Source organism: Rhinopithecus bieti, unplaced genomic scaffold (assembly GCF_001698545.2).
Source record: "Rhinopithecus bieti isolate Rb0 unplaced genomic scaffold, ASM169854v2 scaffold_74202, whole genome shotgun sequence".
Classification (NCBI taxonomy): Eukaryota; Metazoa; Chordata; class Mammalia; order Primates; family Cercopithecidae; genus Rhinopithecus; species Rhinopithecus bieti.
The window spans coordinates 120,896-143,955 of record NW_016827513.1 but is presented as its reverse complement, the minus strand read 5'-3'; the positions used below and the strand labels follow the sequence as shown (position 1 = coordinate 143,955).

Sequence of the window (23,060 nt, the reverse complement as noted above, 5' to 3'; positions counted from 1 at the left end):
CACTCATAGGTGGGAACTGAACAATGAGATCACTTGGACTCGGGAAGGGGAACGTCACACACTGGGGCATATCATGGGGAGGGGTGGGGAGGGATTGCATCGGGGAGTTATACATGATATAAATGATGAATTGATGGGTGCTGACGAGTTGATGGGTGCAGCACACCAACATGGCACAAGTATACATATGTAACAAACCTGCACGTTATGCACATGTACCCTAGAACTTAAAGTATAATAAAATAAAAAAATAAAATAAAATAAAAGAACAGTACAGCTGTTCCTCAAAAAATTAAAAATAGAATTACCATCTAACCTAACAGTTGTACTTTTAGGCATATGCACAAAAGAAATCAGAGTCTCGAAGACATGTTTGTACATTCATGTTCTTCACAATAGCTAAAAATTGGAATTAACCCAAGTGTCCATTGACAGATGAATGGTTAAGTAAAATGTCGTATATACATACAATAGAATATTATTGAGCCTTAAAAAGAAAGTTCTGACATATGCTACAACATGGATGAACCTTGAGAATATTATGCTTGGTGAAATAAGCCAGTCAGAAAAAGAAAAATATTCCACTTAAAGGAAGTAACAAGGGTAGTAAAATTCTTAAAGACAGAAATAGAATGGTGGATGCCAGGAGTTAGGGGAAAGGGGAAATAGAGAGTTACTGTTCAATGGGTGCAGAATTTTAGTTTTGGGAAAGTTGAAAAAAGTTCTGGGCCGGGCGCGGTGGTTCATGCCTGTAATTTCAGCACTTTGGGAGGCCAAGGCAGGCGGATCACCTGAGGTCAGCAATTCGATACCAGCCTGGCCAACATGGTGAAACCCCATCTCTTCTAAAAATACAAAAATTAGCTGGGCATCTTGGTGGGTGCCTGTAATCCCAGTTACTTGGGAGGCTGAGGCAGAATCACTTGAAACCCAGGGGATGGAAGTTGCAGTGAGCTGAGACCGCACCATTGCACTCCAGCATGGGCAACGAGTGAAACTCCGTCTCAAAAAAAAAAAAAAATAGTTCTGGGTGGAGGTGATGGTTGCACAACAATGTGAATGTTACTTTATTCCACTGATGGTACACTTAAAAATGGTTAAGATGGTATATTTTATGTATTTTGTCACAGTTTTAAAAATTGGAGAAAACACTACTGATCATAAAGCATATAATAAAGACATATCTTACCTTTAGCTGATGCTGGTATGAGACTTATAATATGTTCAGGCTTTCCTTAAGTTGCAGGTTTCTAGAAATGATTAGTGACTGTGTAGAAATTGTACTCTTATGATTGTGGGAATACTACTTACTGATTATTGGAGCAAGCTCTGGAATGCATTTACAGTAATTTTTTTTTTACGTTCTTAGGGCCAGTACCAACAAATGTAAGAAGGGTGTTTTGAAATTTTGTCAAGTGTAATAGGATTGTACTTTTCTTTTAAACTACTTTGATGTTGTTTCTGGAAATGATGAATATTCACTATGTTATTTTGATTTTATGTTTGTCCTTCTATATGTTTTTCTACTTAATAGACGCATTTAGATCACAATAAGAATGTATTTGAGTGCCAATAAACCTGACTTACCCTTGATTTTTGGTGTTCTGTTCTAAATTTAGATATCCAAAGAGAAGAAGAAAAAGTGAAACGATCTGTGAAAGATGCTGCCAAGAAAGGCCAGAAGGATGTCTGTGTAGTTCTGGCCAAGGAGATGATCAGGTCAAGGAAGGCTGTGAGCAAGCTATATGCCTCCAAAGCGCACATGAACTCAGTGCTCATGGGGATGAAGAACCAGCTGGGTAAGGCTGCACTTAACCTTACGGTCAGCTTGTAATGCCAGTGTTGCTGTTATTATCAACATGGGTTCCTTGAATAGGAAAAACTCTACTCTGGTTTTTATTCTTTGTATTTTCTTAGTGTTGAGTGTCGTACAAATGCAAAATATAATAATGTTGTTTTCTTTTGTTAGTATTTTCTAAATAATAATGAAATCTACATATAAATCTGCTTTGTTTAGAAGTTAGAATGTATTGAACAATGTTATCAAGTGACCTGAGAATTCAGTTGTAGAAGTAAGGGGCCAGCTTAGATGTTTGGAGGGAGACTGAAGAAAAGAGCTTTCTACCTTTGTCCTAGTCCCAGAGCAGCCCCAGGCAAAATGTTACAACAGGCTGTGGGGCTTTGGCTCATCTCCTTTTCTCCTTCATCTCTGTCTACCTAATGCTTCGTCACATCTTAGGAATCTGTAGACCACATTATGGGTATTCAGCATATGTGTGAACTGTCCATTTTCGATGACTTTTAGGAACTCATGATATTTAAAATAGGAATAAACATTGTTTCCTTTCAGTGTCCAGTACAGTACTGTTTGTGGTCGTTCATCTAGTTGGTTTCTTTTCTTAATTTCCATTAAATTATGAAGTAGTTCTAACTCAGAACTATAATTCTTTAGTAATGGCAGCAAATGACTGTCAGATACTTAGATTGAATACAGACTCAGAAATCATGGAGAGCCAGGCATGGTGGCATGCAGTTGTAGTCCCAGCTGCTAAGGAGGCTGAGCAAGGAGAATTAAGTGCTTGAGCCCAGGGGTTTGAGGCCACAGTGAGCTATGATTACACCTGTGAATAACCATTGTGCTTGAGCCTGGACAATATATATAGCAAGACTGTGTCTGTAAAAAAGAAAGAAATTATGGAGAAATTTTTCACTAAAGAATATTTTCAACTCTCTGTCAGATACTTCATTGATCCCACTCAAAAGAAGTTAGAAGATGAAGTGATTTAATTTATAGAATGGTGCCAAATGAGTTTCTAATGCATTATTTGGTTGTATTTCATTCTGAAGGTATTTTCTTCACATTCAATTTTAACATTCAAATGTGGCTTTAAAATATGCCTAACCATTAATGTATCATTAGTTTCTTTCTCCAGATACTGAAGAGAATAATCATGGGCTGGGAAAGAGTAAAGAAAATGACAAAATGTTTGTACCACATCATCTTTTAAAAAATCTATCAAGATTATCTTTTATTTATTTACTTTTTGTTTTTTGAGGTGGAGTCTGTCACCCAGGCTGGAGTGCAGTGGTGTGATCTTGGTAACTGCGACCTCCACCTCCCAGGTTCAAGCGATTCTCCCGCCTCACCCTCCCAAGTAGCTGGGATTACAGGTGCCCACCACTACGCACCCCTAATTTTTGTATTTTTAGTAGAGATGGGGTTTCGCCATGTTACCCAGGCTGGTATCAAACTCCTGACCTCAGGTGATCTGCCTTCCTCGGCCCTGCAAAGTGCTGGGATTACAGGCATGAGTCACCACTTCCAGCCTATCTTCACTTTTAAATACCATGTTATTTCAGCCCTAAAGTGATGATTTTAGGTTCTTGAAATACTGGGTATATCACCTAGATATGACTTTTGACCAAACTGAGTATCAGTGCCATAAAGAAATAGTTTAATCTTGTCATGTTTGAAAGCTCAAGTATTCTTGTCTTTTATAGCCAGCTTGAAAGTTTCAGATTTATTCTCAATTTTTCCTGCAACATGCTCAAAAGACACATGTTCAGTTGACCATGATAAGCTTGTTTAAAAATTTTTCACTTTCCTTATTGCTTATTTTGCCTTTTTTCCTCTATGAATAAAGCAGTGTATGCACAGCCTCTTTTTTCCAATTGTGGAGATGAAAGCAGAGGATAATGTAATAAATCTTTATGTACCTATCATGCAGAACTAATAAAATTTATATTTTATTTATTTATTTTTTTGGTGGAGACAGGGTTTCGCCATGTTGCCCAGGCTGGTCTTGAACTCCTGAGCTCAAGTGATCCACCCACCTCAGTCTTCCAAAGTGCTGGGATTATAGGTGTGAGCCGCTGCACCTGGCCCAGAACTAATAAAATCTAACGTTTTGTTGTATTTGCCTGCTTCTATATTATAAAAGAAATAAAGCATTACAAAAGTTGAAGCTCCTTTACTACCCCTTTCCAGTTTCATTCTCTTCTCTCCCATCCTCTCCAGAGAAAACCACTGTTGTGAATCTTAAAATTTATATGAATGGTATCATACTATAGATACCATTCTGCGTCTTTTTTCTCCATTTATCATTGTTTTTGAAATATGTTCATATGGATAAATGTAGGTGGGGTACAATGGCTCACACCTGTAATACCAGCCCTTTGGGAGCCTGTAGCAGGAGGATCACTTGAGCCAGGAGCTCGAAACCAGCCTGGGAAACATAATGAAACCCTGTCTCTATAAAACAAGACAAAAAACCCAACAGCAACCACAATAAAATGATCTATGTATATTCAGAGAGAGAGGGAGAGCATGCTGTAGTCCATTGATTTGAACTACTAGATGAAATTACATTGGTGTATCACATTTTATTTTTCTGTTCCCCTTTTGATGGATATTAAGGTTATTTTCAGGTTTTGCTATGTGTAAAGGTTTAGGACAGTTGTATACTCAGAAGTAGAATTGCTAAGTAAATAGCTGGGTTTAAATTTTACTAGAATTACAAAATTGCTCTCCAAAGAAGCTTTACTAATTTATATTTCCAGCAGCAGTTCATGAGTTCTTTTTTTCATACCTTTTAATTGGTATTGTCATACTTTTTTATTTTTGAGAAATGTTATCTTGTGTTAATATTCTCTCAGAGCTACTAAACTAGAGCATTCTCTTTTCTTTGCCCTTTCTTCCTGTATCCTGATTCCAAAATACCTTTTCAGCCAGTGATAGTAAGTAATCATTAGTCTGCATGGAAAAAATTCTTTTATCATACACTTTCAGCAGTATACATAACAAAAGCTCCCCTGTGCACTGCACATAAGAGCCTATTGTTTAAATATACACCCATAACAATATGTTAAGTTGTTTGTTTCATATATACTGTAGCTTTACCAGAATTGAAAAGTGAAGTATTTGCTCTTTGGCCTCTGAATGTTAAGGTGCTAGGGTTCTATTCTAGATCCTCTGCTCCTTTCCATCTTTACTCCCACTAGTTGATCTTATCTAACCCCATGCCTTTAAATGCCATTGATTTTTAAATTTTTATCTTCAGGGCTGACTTTATCTCTAAGTGCATAATTGGCATCTCCACTCAGATGTCTAAGGGGTATCTCAAAATTGATATGCCTATAAAAAAAATCTTGATTTTCCTTCTCCCACCACTTTCTCTTCTTCCAGTCTTTCTACTATGAGAATTTCTTTTTTATTTTAATTTTTGGCATCATTAAAAAATTAAACATATGTATACTCTGGGTTACATTATAATTGATGAGTTTCATGAGACTTCAATCCCCCATTTGCATTTTTGTTTTTGAGGTTTGGTGTCAGATTTCACTGTGGCAATCCAGTGTGAAAAGAGGAAAACCCAACTTACTATGTAAATATCCTTACCAAAGAAATCCCATCTGATGCAAGGATTTTAAGTAGTCTTTTTTTATTTTATTTTTTGAGACAAGGTCTTGCACTGTTGCCCAGGCTGGAGTGCAGTGATGCCATCTCGGCTCACTGCAACCTCAGTAGTCTTAATGGAGAAAAGTGGGAAAGGAGTCGCCGGACAGATAGATGAGAACAGTATATATATATGCATAGTTCTCAAGTATTTTATCTGTAGCATAACCCACATTATAAGTGGTGTTTTAGTTCAGCAAAGTATCACATGAAATTTATGTTGTTAATGTGAATTTTATTGATTTTGAAGTTTTTTTTTATATTTAAGTTTGTTTTTGAAATAGTTTTATAATTGTACAATTATAGGCATTGGGCATTTTTACCCAAAAATACACATAAGTAAAGCCAACAACAGAAAGTTGTTTGTAACAGGGGAACTGTTAACATTTTATTTTTCTTCAGTGAAGGATTGAATTAGTAAATTATGATTTATTCAGGTTTCAGCATAGTATTCAGCTATAGAAAGATGTTAATGATGCATCATTTAATAAGAAATCAAGTTGCAGAACAGTATATATAGCATGATAGCACTCTGTAAATAAGTAAATAGAGGATGTGTTTGTGTAGATGTGTAAATAAATAAGTGGATAAACAGAGGTCTGAAAAAGGTTTATTCTCAGGAGAGAAGTTGGATTGTTTGAATTGTCCTTATTGCTTTCTCTTTAACTTCTTATTATGGAAATTTTAAGCATATGCAAAAGCAGAGTGAATACCCAAATGAATCTCTATGTACCTATCACCCAGCTTAAACAATTGTCAACTCTTGGCTGATTTTACTTAATTTATATTCATCCCACCTAGTCCCTATGTTTTCGCCTGGGAATCCATATACATTTATCCCTCGGTGTCCACAGGGGGTTGGTTCCAGGATCCCCGCAGATACCAACATTTGTGGATGCTCAATGAAGTAGTATTTGCATATAACCTACGCATATCCTCCTGTATATTTTAACCTCTAGACTAATTATGTAATATCTAATACAATGCAAATGCTATGTAAATAATTGTTATACTATATTGTTTAGGGAATAATGACAAAAAGCTTATCCGTGTTTGGTACAGACACAGCCTTTCATTTTCATTGTGGTTGAATATTTTTGATATTGAATATTTTGTTGTCTTTGGTTGGTTGAATTTACAAACACTGAACCCACAGATATGGAGGATGAACTGTAATTTCATCTATAAGTATTTCCATATGGATTTCTAAAAGAAAAGCATTGTATCCTTCTATTCCTTGGTGCATCTTTTCAGTCCTGGGGACTTGTATCCTACAGTGCTTGGATGTGTGCATGTACATTGCCTTTGCACTGTTATTTTCTGTTTCTTTCTGAAAGCAAACAGTCTTAGTTATTGGATTTCTCAGACTAGTCCTTTAATTTTCTTATCTTTTCCATGTTCCATTTTGAGGATAATAATAGTTAGTGCCTTCCTCATAAGCAGGTTGTGAGGCTCACTTCATTGTCTGGCATAGTAATTGCTGTATAGATAGGTTTTAAATATTATCATCATTATCATGATCAATTTTGTCTGTGTAATTACTTTTTGCAAAATTTCCTCAACTTTATTTTCCATTTTTTCTCATGAATTCTTTATTTTGGCTATCTTAACTTTAATTTTCAAGAAAGAGTTTCTCAGTTTCTTATTTTAAAAAAAAAATCATTCTGTTCTTCCTCGTTGGTGAAGTATTTTCTTTTGTTAATGATGAGTTGTCTTTTTTGAAATTTTCATGACGTTCCGTATACTGTTTCTCAGAACTTCTCCCAATCATTCTCTTCTTTCCTATCCCACTTCTCTTTTTAAAGAAAGAGGTGGGTGGGAGGGAGGGAGGCAGAGGAGACAGTGGAAGGGAGGAGGGTAGGGGAAGCTAGATTTAAATATAGGCTTTCTGAGTACCTGCCCTCTCTAGTCTTTTCAGGCATATAGACTGAGCTACAAAAACCAAAATGTTAATTCATTTAATAAATATCTCTTAAAAGCCCTATTATGTGCTAGGCATACTGCTGGGCACTGGGGTTAAAATAGTGAATATTACAGGCACAATCACTGCCCTCTAGGTATGGGGTAAATTGCAGATAATTGAAGAAATATAAAAATTAAAAGTAATAAATTTAATAATCAAATGGATATTTATAATTGCAAACTGTGATATGCACTGGGAGAATGTAAAAGAGAAATGTAGAATCAGGGATGGCTCCTTTCAAGCACTGATGAATTCTGAAGGAAGATGAACTATTAAGTTTGTGGGGGCATGGGAAGCGGTGTGCCAAGTTGGATGGCTAGCATGTGTGAAGGCCCTGGGGCCAAAAAGAACTGAGCATTCCTGGCACAGAAGGAAGGTCTAGGAGGTTGAGTACCGAGCAAGTGGAAGGGATGGCTGGAGAGGATGAGCAAGGAGGTGAAGATGACAGTTTTTACAGCTGTTAGAAGAGCAAGGTTTCTCAAAGACAAATTCAAAATAAGACGTGCTGTAGCAATGCAGATAAAGTGCAATGCGAGTTAAGAGGAAAAGTATTTTGGGGAGAATCAGGGCAGCATCTGAGTCTAGAGGGATTAGGTGTACTAAGGCACAATTGAAATATTTCAAATAAACAGTTTGACAGGAATGCATGAAGGGGAGCAGTGGGAGGTGAGGCTAGAAAGGTAAGTTGGAGTCAGAGTTCTGAGATATCAGGCTGAGGAATTTAAATTATTTTGTAGACATTTGAAAGCTTTAGCACATTATAAGCACAGAGCACAGGTGCAGGGCGGGACAGTCCATTGTGATTGGAGGCAGTGGGACCTGAGAGGTAAAGGAGTGGAGTAGGGGAATGGTTAGTCTAGTGAGAATGGAGTAGAAGACACAAGAACAGGTGCAGAGTGAAGGTATAAACAAGGCTGAGATGCTCTGAGCCTTTGAGCCTGGAAAGAGACTGCAAGGCCATTAACAGACACTGGAAATACAGGGAGAGGAACAGGTCTAAGAGAGGAGTCTTCACTTGGGCTGATCAGACTAGCCCCAGGAAATCAGTGGCTATTTGGTTCATCTGGCCTCTGCAGCACCTAAGCTTTTGCTGGCAGGAAGGATTCCTAGACAGCATTGTTGTGTTGGTTAATAGTGGAATGTTGCTTATTGGGAGATTAAATACAGCAGAGTAGGTACCAGGATAGAACTTGGGACAGGGCAGGAAGGAAAAGACTACATTTTGGGAGTGGAAAAAGAGAAAACTAACCAAAGTTCCTGAGATGTCTTTGTTGTCTTTCCATGGCCCCATCCCACCCCTAGCCTGTTGCTGCTTTGAAAAGCCGAGATTTAACAAAGTCATTCCTCTTTCTTAAGATGTTCCCCTATTAAAATGCAGATGCCTCTGGGGAGGGGTAATCTGTTCAGCCTTGTCACGTATTAATACATTGTCATGATTAGATGCTTTCCAGGTGACAGCTTTCTGACAGCAGCTCCTTGTAGTGTAAGACAGATGATGAGTGTGTTTTGATTGGAAGAGAGGGTTAAGGGAGAAGTTCAAAGGTGGGGCAGGAAATAGAATTACCATATGCTCCAGCAATTCCGCTTTTGGGATCTACCTGAAAGAATGGAAGGCAGGGACTCAAATAGGTATTTGGATGCCAATGTTCATAGCAGCAGCATTCACAATAGACAAAAGGTAGAAGCAACCCAAGTGTCCATTGACAGATGAATGGGCAAACAAAATGTGATGTATCTGTATAATAGAATATTATTGAGCCTTAAAAAGGGAGGAAATTCTGACTTATGCTACAACAACATGGATGAATCTTGAAGGCATTATGCTAAGTGAAATGAGCACTTCAAAAAAGGATGAATACTACACGATTCCACTTACATGATGTACCTTGAATTCTCAAATGTAGATGCAGAAAGTAGAGTGTTGGCTGCCAAGGGTAAGGGGAAATGGGGATTGAGTTGAGTGACGGTACAGGGGTTCAGTTTGGGAAGATGAGAAAAGTTCTGGAGATGGATGGCAGTGATGATTACACAAAAATGTGAATGAATGTACCTATTTCCACTTAACTATATACTTAAAAATGGATACATTACAAATTTTATGTTATGTATAATTTTGGGTTAAAATAATGTATGTATATTTTACCATTAAAGCAGTGGGGCAGGTGTGAGTGCTGAGCTATGGTGGGATTTTGAGTGGCAGAGATGCATGAGAGCTCCAAGTTCTTATATATTGATGACAGTGTGTCTAGAGGGGCAGGCCATGCAATAAAAGGGAGGCCCAGGTAGGGTAGTACATCCACCTAGCTACCTTTGTCCTTTTATTTTGTTTTCTTCTGTGCTTTGATTGGAGTACCTGAAAGTGAGTTTGCAAGTTATGGATCTTTGGGGTCAAGCATAACGTTTGTGAAGTTTAAACCAATTTGTTGAATCAAAACACATTTTTAAATAATTTTCTAGTATTTTTAACTTAAGTGTTACAGATTTTGATATGATTTGGCTCTGTGTCCCCACCTAAATCTCATGTTGAATTATGATCCTGAGTGTTGGAGGTGGTCCTGGTGGGAGGTGATTGGATCACGGGGGTGGTTTCTAATGGTTTAGCACCATCCCCCTAGTGGTGTCTCATGATAGAGTTCTCATGATCTGGTTGTTTGAAACTGTATAGCACCTCCCCTATCTGTCTGTCTCTCTCTGTCTCCTGCCTGCCATGTGAAGATGTGCCTGCTTCCCCTTTGCCTTGCACCATGGTTGTAAGTTTCCTGAGGCCTCTCCAGAAGCCGAAGCCTATACAGCCCACAGAACTGTGAGCTGATTAAACCTCTTTTCCTTATAAACGACCCAGTCTGAGGTGTGTCTTAATAGCAGTGTGAGAACATACTAATATAGACTTATTGTTTTTTAAAATGGTGTAGAAATATGTAAAATAAAAGTAATTGTTCACCAATTTCTTTGTCTTGGCCTCAGCCCCCTTACCCACTGGTAGCTACTATTTGAGTACTATACGAACTGTCCTGCAGTTTGCTTTTGTTAGTCTAACATTATGTCATTTTATACATACCACACACATTTATTACTCAGGTCTACAAATTTGAGGCCTTAAATAAACAAAAATTTTGCATTTAATATTAAATTGTGATCTAGCATATGCAAGATTAAAATTCAGTTTCTTTAAGGCTTGCTGAATAATAAGTAATCTTCTAAAATAAATACATATCCGTGTCATGTGTTGTTCATGATGGTGTTTATTCAAGGATTTAAAATTTTCCCCTCCGAAACTTTTACAGATTTCAATTCTATAGTGCATGATTGTCTTTTTCAAATGAAATATTTGCCCCTACATAAGCAAAATACAACATTAAATGAAATTTTTAAAGGGAGTGAAAAAATCATCTACCTTCCTCACAAATTGATTGTTTCATATTTAATTTTAGTTGTTATTCATATGAATGTTTATTTTATACTCTGTAAATACCATATAAAAACACATCATTGGCGTTAAGTGAGAGTGACACTAGACAGTCATCCCTCTAGAATTTTAAAGTCCAATTTCTGTTAGCAAGCTGGATCCTCAGAAACCCTTCTCCATCCTCCTGTTTTACTTCCCACAGCAGTGCCTTTGCTGAGCTGTTTTCATAGTATTCCTTTGCTTTTTGTTGTTGTTGACGTTGCCCAGGCTGGAGCGCAATGGCACAATCTGCTCACTGCAACCTCTGCCTCCCGGGTTCAAGCTACTCAGCCTCCCAAGTAGCTGGGATTACAGGCGCCCGCCACCATGCCCAGCTCATTTTTGTATATTTAGTAGAGACGGGGTTTCACCATGTTGACGAGGCTGGTCTTGAACTTCTGACCTCAGGTGATCCACCCGCCTCGGCCTCCCAAAGTGCTGGGATTACAGGCGTGAGCCACCCGCCCAGCCCTCCTTTGTGTTTTTGTGGTGGATAAGAAAACAGCCACCTGAAGATTATTTCTATAACTTCTGTACAATTAGTGGTGCAGTCAATAAAGATTATATACTTTAATATTCCTTAATATTAAAAGCCATGGAAGAAATTTATCTTAGAAGCTAGCCTGAAAAAAAGTCTTTCCTAGTGAAACAGTGTTACCAGTGAATGTCCTACAGCCCAAAACATGATTAACTTTTATGTTTTAGCTGTTGATATGCTCACAGCTAAACTTAATCTCAGTTGCAGTAACTTTTATTAGCCTAGGCCACTGATTCTCAACTGGGGCTTGGGAGACATTTGACAGTATTTGGGGCCATTTTCAGTTGTCACAACTAGGAGGAAAAAGGGTGCTGCTACTGGCATCTAGTGGGCAGAAACCAGGGTTGCTGCTGAACACCCTAGAATGCATAAAACAGCTGCCTCCAACAAAAGAATTGCCCCGCCCAAACTGTCAATAGTGTGGTTGCTGAGATACTCCAGCCCACATTTACGGAATCAACTCACACTTTTGAGCGTTTTAAATTTATTTTATTGTATCTGCCATATACATCTTTTTTATAAACTGCTTCAAGTTATTTTTTTCAAGTGGAGCATGTAAGTCATAAATAAACATGACTTTAAATTTTTAAAGTTTCTGAAATGTACATGGTTTCGATACTCTTGTGACATCCTTTTGGTTTTGGTTCACCATATTATAGAATGTTTGTACTATCTCCTTTTAATTTTTATCTTTCTGTTCAATATTATTTTGTGTTGAAGTTTTTTTTGGAAATCATTGTGTACCCTTTATCTTTTTTTTTTTTTTTTTTTTTTTTCTTGTTACAAGGAAAAGTGTCTTACTCTCAAGGGATTTTACTTTTGAGGCTCAAATGTTTTTAATATCCCTTCTCTGAGCTTTCATTTATCATTATTGTGAAAAGTCGTAAGATTTCATATTTTCTTATAATCTGATTCATTGTGTTTGCAAATGCCGGTTTTAAGTTGGCTTTTAAAACCCACACTGTTGGTCAGTTGAGTCAATGTATTGCTCCCCTGGGCTCTTGCTACCAATGAGCTGCATGTTTTTGATGCTGTTTTTAACATTATTTTACTTCATTTTATTTTTATTTTATTTTTGAGATAGGGTGTGTTGCCCAGTCTGGAGTGCAGTGGTGCGATCATGACTCACATAGCCTCAACCTCCGTGGCTCAGGTGATCCTCCCACCTCAGCCTCCTGGGTAGCTGGGACTACAAGCATGAGCCACCTTACCCAGCTAGTTTTTTGTAGAGAAAGGGTTTCACCGTATTGCCCAGGCTGGTCTCGGTCTCCTGTGCTCAAGTGATCTGCTTGCCTGGGCCTCTCAAAGTGCTGGGATTACAGGTGTGAGCCACTATGCCTGGCCCCATTTTTATTTGCTAATTTTAAAAAAATTTAACTAAAATTTTAATAATTCCCATGAGAGCCTGTGATAGGTAGAAAGAGTTCTCTGTTTTTGTTGCTTTCATTATTGGTGTCCAGATTATTTTCAGAATATTTTCACTGGGTTCCACATCTACTGATTATGAAACTAATTTTTTTTTTTTGATTTTATTTGAGATGGAGTCTCACTCTGTCTCCCAGGCTGGAGTGCAGTGGCATGATCTCGGCTCACTGCAAGCTCCGCCTCGTGGGTTCATGCCATTCTCCTGCCTCAACCTCCTGAGTAGCTGGGATTACAGGCACCTGCCACCACGCCCAGCTAATTTGTTGTATTTTTAGTAGAGACGAGATTTCACTGTGTTAGCCAGGATGGTCTCAATCTCCTGACCTCGTGATCTGCCCGCCTTGGTCTCCCAAAGTGCTGGGATTATAGGCGTGAACCACCGCGCCCGGCCATGAAACTAATTTTTTAGTTACTTTGCTTCCATCTTTAGTTGTTGATATTATAACATGGTCATATTTATAGCAGAAATTGTTTTTATGTGTATAATATCCCTTTTTCATTTGTATCAGGTGTGGGGTTGTAATGTAACTTTATTTTTACATGCTTTAATGTTTTTTAAATTAAGGTTTGTGTTTTTAGAAACTAGTAGACTCACATACATGTGGTATACCTGTATTTGCAAGAAATAATACAGAGAGATTCTGTGTACCCTTCACCTACTTTCCCCCCATGGTAACATCTTGCAAATCCGGAGTACAGTCTCACAGTCAGGATATTGGTATTGATGCAGTCAAACTACAGAACATTTCCATCAATACAAGGTTCCCTCATGTCGCCCTTGTATAGCCACACCTACTTTCCTCCCATCTCTGCCTTAGCAGCCACTAATTCTCCATTTCTATAATTTTGTCATTTTAAGAATGTTGTATAAATGGAGTTATATAGTTACGTAACTTCTTGGGATTGGCTTTTTTCACTCAGCATATTTCTATGGAAATTAACTCAAGTGTTTACATGTATCCATAGTTCATTTCTTTTTATTGCTGAGTAGTATTTCATTATATGGATATACCAGTTTATTTAACCATTCACCCATTGTAGGACTTCTGAGTTGCTTCCAGTTGTTGGCTATTATGAATAAAGCTGCTGTAAAAGTGTACAGGTTTAAATTTCCACCAGCCAATGTATGAGTGATCCTGTTTTTCTGCATCTTCTCCAACATTTGTTGTTGTCACTGTTTTTCATTTTGGGCATTCTGATAGGTGTATGGTGCTGATTGTGGTTTTAATTTGCATTTCCTTCATGGCTAATGATTAAGAACATCTTTTCATGTGCTTATTTGCCACCCGTATCTCCTGTTTGGTGAAATGATACTTCTTTACTTTTCTGTGTCTTCAAAATTCTCTTTGATGAAATGTTTAAAAGTGAACCTTTTTTATTTCTGGTTTTTAATTTCTTTTCCTACATCAGTTGCTTTTTGTCACCAGTATGTGGATGTTCTGTCTATAATTTAAAACACTGGGAGAATGAGCTTCTATTTCCTTCTCCCTGCTATTTGTCATATGAATGTTTTTTTGTTGTTTTTTGTTTTTTGTTTTTGAGACAGAGTCTCACTCTGTCATCAGGCTGGAGGTGCAGTGATGTGATCTCGGCTCACTGCAAGCTCCACCTCCCAGGTTGAAGTGATTTTCCTGCCTCAGCCTCCCAAGTAGCTGGGATTACAGGCGCACGCCACCACACCCAGCTAGTTTTTGTATTTTTTAGTAGAGAGAAGGTTTCACCATGTTGGCCTTTATCTCCTGAGCTCGTGATCCACCCACTTTGGCCTCCTGAAGTGTTGAGATTACAGGGGTGAGCCACTGCACCCAGCCGAAATTGTTTTTTTAAATAAAGAAATGTTCTGGAAGTTTTATGATCAATACAAGAAAGAAAAAACATATTTCTGACCCAATACTAAATCTTTCATTCTATGTAGGAGCACTTGAGTCTTTATAAAACCACCTCAGTGTTAAATTCATTTATTGGTTTTTTCAACAAATGCTTGATTGTCGGCCGTGTCAGGCACAGTGCTAGGCACTGGAAATAAAATAGTGAGTCTTCCCCCAAATGAATCTAGTGGCCAGGCACAGTGGCTCACGCCTGTAAATTCCAGCACTTTGGGAGGCTGAGGCAGGTGGATCACCTGAGGTCAGGAGTTCGAGACCAGCCTGGCCAACATGGTGAAACGCTGCCTCTACTAAAATACAAAATTAGCCAGGTGTGGTGGCATGTGCCTGTAATCCCAGCTACTTGGGAGGCTGAGGCAGGAGAATCGCTTAGAACCCGGGAGACAGAGGTTGCAGTGAGCTGAGATCACACCACTGCACTCCAGCTCTCTTGGGCAGCACATATACTAAAATTGAAACACTACTGAGAAGATTAATGTGGCCCTGCACAAGGATAAATACAAACTTTGAAGCATGCCTTTTTTTTTTTTTTTTTTTTAATTTTTTTTTAACTTTGTCCACCAAGCCTCTACAGTATGGAGCTGTCAGTGGGACTGGCACTCCACACTGAGGGAGGACCACGTGGAAAGGCCCTGAAGTTGGAGAAAGCCTGAATCCAGAGAGATCTCCAGACAGGCCTGGGGTAGGGAAGGCATTTCAACAGAAAGAGCTGTGACCAATGGAATGCTGCTCAGTTTATTTCATATTCCTCTCTGTGTAACTTTGATCTTTGTAGTTTTAAATGTGATCAACTAATTTTTACATTGCTGACTTCGTAATGTTTTCTGTAGAATTTTAACCTATTTGGGGGGATGTGGGAGAAGTTTTTTATTATAGTTAAATATACATAAGAAAATTTGCCATTTTAACCATTTTTAAGCATGAAATTTGGCATTTTAATTAAATATATAATGATACTTTGAATGCTGTGGTCTTTTGAAGATTTTAGATAGGAATTTCTTTTTCAGTCTAACACATGCTTTCTGGGACTTTCTACCATTAAATAATGCTTTGTTTATGGATTAATTCATTTATTCATTCAGCATCTATTTGTTGATTGCATTCTGTACATTCAGCATATTGTTAACATAGTGGGACGCAGTCACTACTCTGATGCCATTTATATTTTAGTATATAATATGTGTTCTTGGTTTTTGAATGTGGTATTTTTAGATTAAGCCACCCATGCCTATTGAATGTGAATCTACTTTGGTCTTAATGGGTTTGTACAATCTATTTGAGGATAGTTTTAGTATTTTAAATAGCACCTGAGTTCATTAGAATACTATCTGGCAACTCTATGATTAGAGTTTTGTTCAGACTTTAGAATTAGTGTTACATATACTTCATAAAATATAATGGGTGATATTTTTGCTTTTTTTTTTTGTAGTATTAGCTAAAGAATATGTTCAGCAGCAAATAACAGAAAACTTTACTACAGTGGCTTATATTATAGCAGAGTTGTGGAACTAGGCCTCTTTCACCTCTCATTGCCTGTCCCTGCTTCGAGCTGGTTATCTTGTACGTGTGACATGGGCCTTTCCATCAGTGCTTTCTCAGAGTCAGGAGCTGACCAGCAGCACACCAAGGTGTGGTCATGCATCCTAACCAATTCCCACTCATCTGGGACATTCTTAAGATACATTTATAAACTGCTTCAGCAGTAGCACTTTATATTTGTATGTGTGTGAGAATTTACAAAGCTCTTTGACATGTGATCTCATTCAATCTTCACAAATAAGGAAAACAGTTCAGCTTGCTGAAGATGACAGTGAGGAAATGGCAGAGATGGGGTTCAAACCCAATTATCTCTAGTCTAAGTAATATGTACACTAGAACAATCAGGCAGAAGAAAAGCCCAACGACTCTCTGGCATGTTGGTTTTGTAGATTCTGGAGGAAACGCCTGATGCCAGGTGTTGCTGCATTCTACTGATATTAAGGACTGGAGTCCTTCCAGTCTCATCATACAAAATGGCAATCTTGAATACAGACGGCCCTTCTATTACTCTTGATTTCACCTTCAGGGTATAGTTGTTTTTATTTTTTAGTAAATTTATTTTTTGAACAGTTTTAGATTCAGAGCAAAATTGAATAGAAAGTACAGAAGATCCATGTACCCGTCCTCACACGTGCATAGCCTCCATCACTATCAACATCCCACACCAGAGTGATACATTTGTTACAATTAGTAAACCTCTATTTACATGTCGTTATCAACCAAAGTCCATAGTTTACATAGGATTCACTCTTGGTGGTGTACATTCTATGGGTTTGGACACATGTATAATGCTATCCACAATTATAGTATCAGTAAATACAAAGTAGTTTCATTGCCCGAAAAATTCTCTGTGCTGTCTTTATTCATCTTTTTTCCCTACTAACCCTTGGCAACCACTGATTTTTTTTTTTTACTGTCTCCATAGTTTTGCCTTTTCTAGAATGTCATATAGTTGGAATCATACAATACGTAGCCTTTTCAGATTGGCTTCTTTCACTTAGTAATATGCATTTAAGTTTCTTCCATGTCTTTTCATGGCTTTTAGAGCTCATTTATTTTTAGTACTGAATAATATTCCATTGTCTGAATGTACCAGTTTGTTTATCCATACACCTGCTGAAAGACATCTTGGTTTCTTCCAAGTTTTGGCAGTTATGAATAAAGCTGCTATAAGACATCCGTGTGCAGGTTTTTCTGTGGACATATTTTTAATTCATTTGGATAAATACCAAGGAGCACACTTGCTGGATCATATGGTAGGTGTGTGTCTGGCTTTGTCTTCCAAAGTGGCTGTACCATTTTGCATTCCCATCAGTAATAAATGAGAGTTCCTGTTGCGGCACATTCTCACCAGCATCTGGTATTGTCAGTGGTCTGTATTGGGCCATTCTAATGGGTTTTTGGTGGTATCTCATTGTTTTAATTTACAGTCCCCAAATGACATAAGATGTTGAACATCTTTTCATATGCTTACTTGCCATTTATATTAATATATCATCTTGGTGAGTTATCTGTTCAGGTCTTTTGACCATTTTTAAGTTCAGTTATTTTCTCATTATTGAGTTTTAAGAGATCTTTGTATGTTATGGATAGCAGTCCTTTATCACATATGTCTTTTGCAAATATTTTCCTGCAGCTTGTGGCTTGCCTTCTCATTCTTTTGAAGGTCTGGCTATTTTTATTATGAAATAATTTTTACCCTGCCATACCTTCTTATTTCATTTTTCCTTTTGGAACATAGGAAATACATTTTTTTTATACCTTAGTTTGTTTTGTGCTGCTATAGCAGAATACCTGAGACTGAGTTATTTATTCAGAGTAGAATTTTATTTTATGCAGTTCTGGAGTCTGGGAAGTTCAAGATCAAGGTGCTGGCAGGGTTGGTTGTTTGGTAAGGGCTGCATTCTCTGGAGGGTAGGCATACTGTGTTCTCACATGGCAGGAGGAAGGGCAAGGGAGAACAAACTGCCTCCTGCAGGCCCTTTTCTAAGGGCACCTGATCCATTCACGAGGGTGGAACCTCATGGCCTAATCCCTTTTTTTTTTTTTTTTTAGTTACCACTAATTTTCATTGTTGACATACAACAGTTAAAACAAACCATAATTTTAATAGTGCTTAAGGGTTAAAAATTAGCAAATGGAGTTAAAAGATTTTTAAAAGTGAAAGGCATATAATTCCCATACTGTGTAACTCAGGCCCTGAATCTGTCATTTGAAGCTACTGAATATCTCAAAGGCTGATCAAATCCTGATTTTCTCCCCTCTTCTAGTTCAGTGTTGTACCAATATTTCAAAAACCTTGCAAGATTTGAATGACTGGTATCTCCCACACATTATCAAATCTTTGAAAGTGTTTGCCTAATAAATTCTAACATATTGTGCCTTTGCATGTTTACTTCTTTACACTTTTCTTTCTTTCCAACGAATTATTTACCAAGGTTCACCTGCTTCTGCACTGTTCCACTGTTCTGAGCTGAGCTGTAAGCATACACCATCGCCCTCTGCTGGGTGAACATTTAGCATCCTGTGAAGAGTAAGGTCTGATTTCCCTGAGTTCTAAAGTTAAACTTTATATTATGATTAACTCATAAAATATCAGTATTATTAAAGGCTCCACCTCTTAATACTATCACAGTGGCAACACCTGAATTTTGGAGGGGACATATTCAAACCATAGCAACCACCTTTGTCTTGAGTTTCAAGTGTACAACATAAAATTAGTCTGGCCTTTTAAAAATCCACTTACCTAATCCATTTTGATTGGTTATCAACTTGAATGTTTTTGTAGTAAGTTTTATTTCTAAGTTTATTTTGTGTCCTCTTTTCCTACAACATGGACTCTTCCTTTCTTGTACCTTCTAATAATGAGAAATTTATACCTTTTTCAAAATACAAATGACTCAGTGTTTAAATACTTCTCTAGTCATAGTTTTTTCCATGTCTCCCATCTGTTTACTTATTTTCACTAATTCAGCTCAAAGAAGTTTATTGAACACATACCATGTTCAGGTACTCTCTGGGTTACAGACTCAGGATGCAAATAATAATGCAACTTATAATATATATAAGGATGTATCAGGACACAAATTATAAAATAATACAATTACAGGCTCATGTAGACATCAGGCTTTATAAACAAAACTGTATGGAATTTGCTTTATTTTTACCCTTTTCTTCCCATCTTTATATAATCAATAATAACTTTTAACATTCTATAACTTTTTATATCATTTTAATGGCATATGTAATTTATTGCTTATTTCAGCCTCAGATTCTTGACACTTCCTGTGTCATTCTACTAATATTAATAAATATTTTATTTTCTCATGTCAGTGTTAAGAGAAATGAAGTGTTCTCTGCAACTAGCAAACTCCCTTACTCCTTTAGAAAATACATAGTACTATAAATGTCAGACAGGCATTTCTCTGGTCACTCTTGCTTTCCCTTAGATGTGAAAGCTTCCTAGGGTCTGGATTCCACCAGAGGTAAACCTATAGTGACTCCTGATTTAGCCAGGAGGAAGGAAGTCTGTGCGCCAGTTTTAGGGAACAGCTTGTATATGACAGCTCTCAGAACTTCAAGTCTCAGAAATTCCAAAACAGGTTTGGATGGTTGCCAACTCTTTGACATGTTAAATACATTGAGGGTGGGGCAATGATCTTTTGATACTACCATGATTTCTTATAAAGAAGATTGTAGTAGGCATATAATCTCAGACTACAGAAGGTTTTTCTCTAGTAAGGAACCACCTCACACTGACACACATACACATATTCACTGTATCTATCCTAGTTTCTCTCATTTTTCTGAGGACCAGTGATAAGCTGGCTCCATACCAAACAGACACTGTCCATAGGCTGGTGAATGGGGAGCTCTACTTGGGTTCTAAAGCCTTCTCTTTTCTAGTGTGGCCTTTACAAGGTCTGGAGCTGTTCCTCCTATTTGTGATTTTCCTGGGTGTCACAGTTACTCCAAGCTGGTTTCTTTTCCTAAAAGTCAAGAGTGGCTTCAGGCCACTCTCCAGATTGGTCATCTGGTGTGCCTGCTCACTGAATTCACATCAGTAGTAACCCAGATAGCATACAATTTAGAAAAGTCAGTCTCTTGGTCAACAAGGACAGTAATTAATTTAAAGGCACACAGATAACCTTGGGAGTCCATTTGCTACTGCTGTTATTTATTGGAATGGCTCATAATTTGGCTGTGTCTCTTTATTCCATCCTGTTGAACAATCCTGACTGTACACATTATCTTTCAGCGGTCTTGCGAGTGGCTGGTTCCTTGCAGAAGAGCACAGAAGTGATGAAGGCTATGCAAAGTCTTGTGAAGATTCCAGAAATTCAGGCCACCATGAGGGAGTTGTCCAAAGAAATGATGAAGGTGACTTAGGGCTAACCCTGCTTTCCTTTCCAAACCCCAGAGTCACTCTAAGCAAGTAGCAGTGGTCCAGGGATGAGGGTGGGTGGGGATGAACAGACTACACCTGCTAGACAGAATTAATTTTAAGGAGTAGCTGTTAACATTGATCGAAACCATTTGAGCTCAGCATGGCAGAGTCTGGGTCAGATTGCCAGAGTGTTCTGTAGAAATAGCAAAAGTCTACCCAGAGCTCTAGAGGAGGTGGGGGAACCAAGGAGCAACCATTTAGGGATAAGGAAATAAAGTTTGTGGGGTCCAACATAGGCAAGGAGATGGAAAGAAACTTGATTTACAAAAACAGGCAGAGACCATATTTGGCCTGCAGCAGCTGTAGTTTGCTGATCCCTGTTTTAAACTAAAAAGGGAGAGACTGAGAATCAAATAGAAAGCACGTAAATACCTGCCACCCCCAGGATCAGGGTCTGGCAAGGACCTGTACTCGTGGCCTTCAGACAAGGACAGGGATAAAGAAGGCATTGCTGCCAAGCCCCGGCAGCCACATACTGTCCTATCTCCTAGTCTGTTCTTCTAGCCATCTTGAGAGGCAGGGATTTTTGTCCTCTTTTTACATAGACAGAAACTGAGCCTTTGGGTCATCAGGTAGTTTTCCTAAGGTCACCTTGGTTGTAAGTGAAGATCTGGAGTTGGGGCACTGATGTCTGACGTTGTCACCGTGGAAATGAGGATGGGAGGTCCCTCACACAGATGCTGTTTCCTGCTGCAGACCTGTGGCTGACAACCAAGAGTGTACACCTCAAATTCTTGTATAGAGGCTGTGCGTAGAAATCGCCTCCCTTCGTCTCAGTGAATTTCATTTATGAACTTGAATTGTATACAGGGTTTAGGGCATGGGAGAGAGGGGCTGGAAAAGAAAATTGCAGAAAAAGAACATAGAAAGCCCAGGGCCCAGGTTGTTTGAATGAGAAGTCCTTGGGCAGTAGCAGTAAGGAAGGAATGGGTCAGGAGGGTATGTCCTTTACAAATAGCATGTAGGTGTCTTGCCCTGAAGTTGGTGATCACTGTTCATCTAGAACCAGATAATAAGATCATTCTTGGAGTGCCTTCAGGCTTGCTCATTTTAACTCAGAGCCACCAGGATCTGAGAGGGAAGCCTTTTTCAGAATCTGGGATCTTTTTCATAATGGTTTCTGAATACTGGGAGTAATACAGATTTGGAGGAAGGCTTGCGTCTGGTAGATTCTGAAGGCCCCAGTAGGGGCTCAGCTTCACAAGGGCAGGAACACATCTTAGTCATTCTGTTTATCCCCAGGCCTATTGTGTGGCACAGAGCAGGACTTTGATGAATCGTTGCTGATTGAATGAATAAAAAAATGACAACTTCTACCTCCAGAGTGTGAAGGGCTATTACAGTTAGGATTCTGGTGGACTCTGTTTAACCAATTAGCAAGCATTTATTGCACTTCTTTTACAGTAGCTCCCAGTACTAAGATGATCCCATTCAGGAAGGCCCTAGGGTTCCACCTGGGTGAACATGAATTTGAATTTATTTGTTCATTTTGGTTGGACAGAACGGATATGAAGATGGGCAGAATAGGGTGCTAGTTCGATTCAGGCAGGCAGGATAGAGGGTTGCTTTAAATCTGAACCCTTCAGCATAGTCACTGAGAACTGTACCCTGGCTGAGTACAAGGGAGCCAGGGCCGGAGCTGCTACATGTGACTTTCTGCTCCTTGAATCACCAGAACGTCAAGGTACAAAGCAAGGGACTTAGTTTTTTCAGGTGGCAAGACAACCAGGATTTTCTTTTTCTAGCAGCTTCTCAGAAACCTGAACCCATGCCCTCCACCACAGCCACTCAACCCCCCAGTACCTGTTCTGCCCAGGGATGTCAGCAGCCCCCTTGTTGACTTTGGAGGTTGCTGTTCCAACCCTTTGCTTCAGTAACAAAGAAAGAACATTCAATAGGGCCCTATCTGGGAGTTGAGGAACTGCTGAGCACAAAGACTGCAGGGCTGGGTTGGGTTGGGCCAGTGTTAAAGCCATTTGCTTGTGTCCTGCAGTGGTGCTCTGCTGCCTTGAGAACAGAGGAGGCTAACTGGCTGGCTCCTGCACGCTGCCAGGCACAGGACTTCCAGAAAAGTGTCTGGCCTTTACCTTGTTAGGTCCAGAAATATTGTCTTAGTCCTCCCAGGAGTGGGTGATCAGATTTTGGTTAACTGATCCTTGCAGACCTACCAGATTACCCCATTCTGGCAGATGTAACCTGGACAAGTTGGAGTCCTCTCCAGGCCTTTTTTGGCTTCTGCCCTGCTGTTGGCATTTGTTATCACAGCGTCTACTACGGCTCCAACTACTTTTCATACCATATTCCAACCTCTGCGTTCACGGATTATATTTGCAGTGTTAGGGCAGATGCTTTCCAAAACGGC

The 23,060-nt window shown here is 38.7% G+C and overlaps 1 protein-coding gene across 1 annotated transcript in view; it reads left to right on the top strand.

The window, feature by feature from the left end:
- The window catches only part of CHMP3 (charged multivesicular body protein 3), a 43,137-nt gene that overhangs the window by 16,682 nt on the left and 3,395 nt on the right, over positions 1 to 23,060 (top strand). Inside the window, exons 2-3 of the mRNA XM_017863823.1 lie at positions 1,620 to 1,799; positions 20,510 to 20,631. Coding sequence (XP_017719312.1) covers positions 1,712 to 1,799; positions 20,510 to 20,631 — 210 coding nt within the window. The 5' untranslated portion in view covers positions 1,620 to 1,711. The remainder of the gene's footprint in view (positions 1 to 1,619; positions 1,800 to 20,509; positions 20,632 to 23,060) is intronic.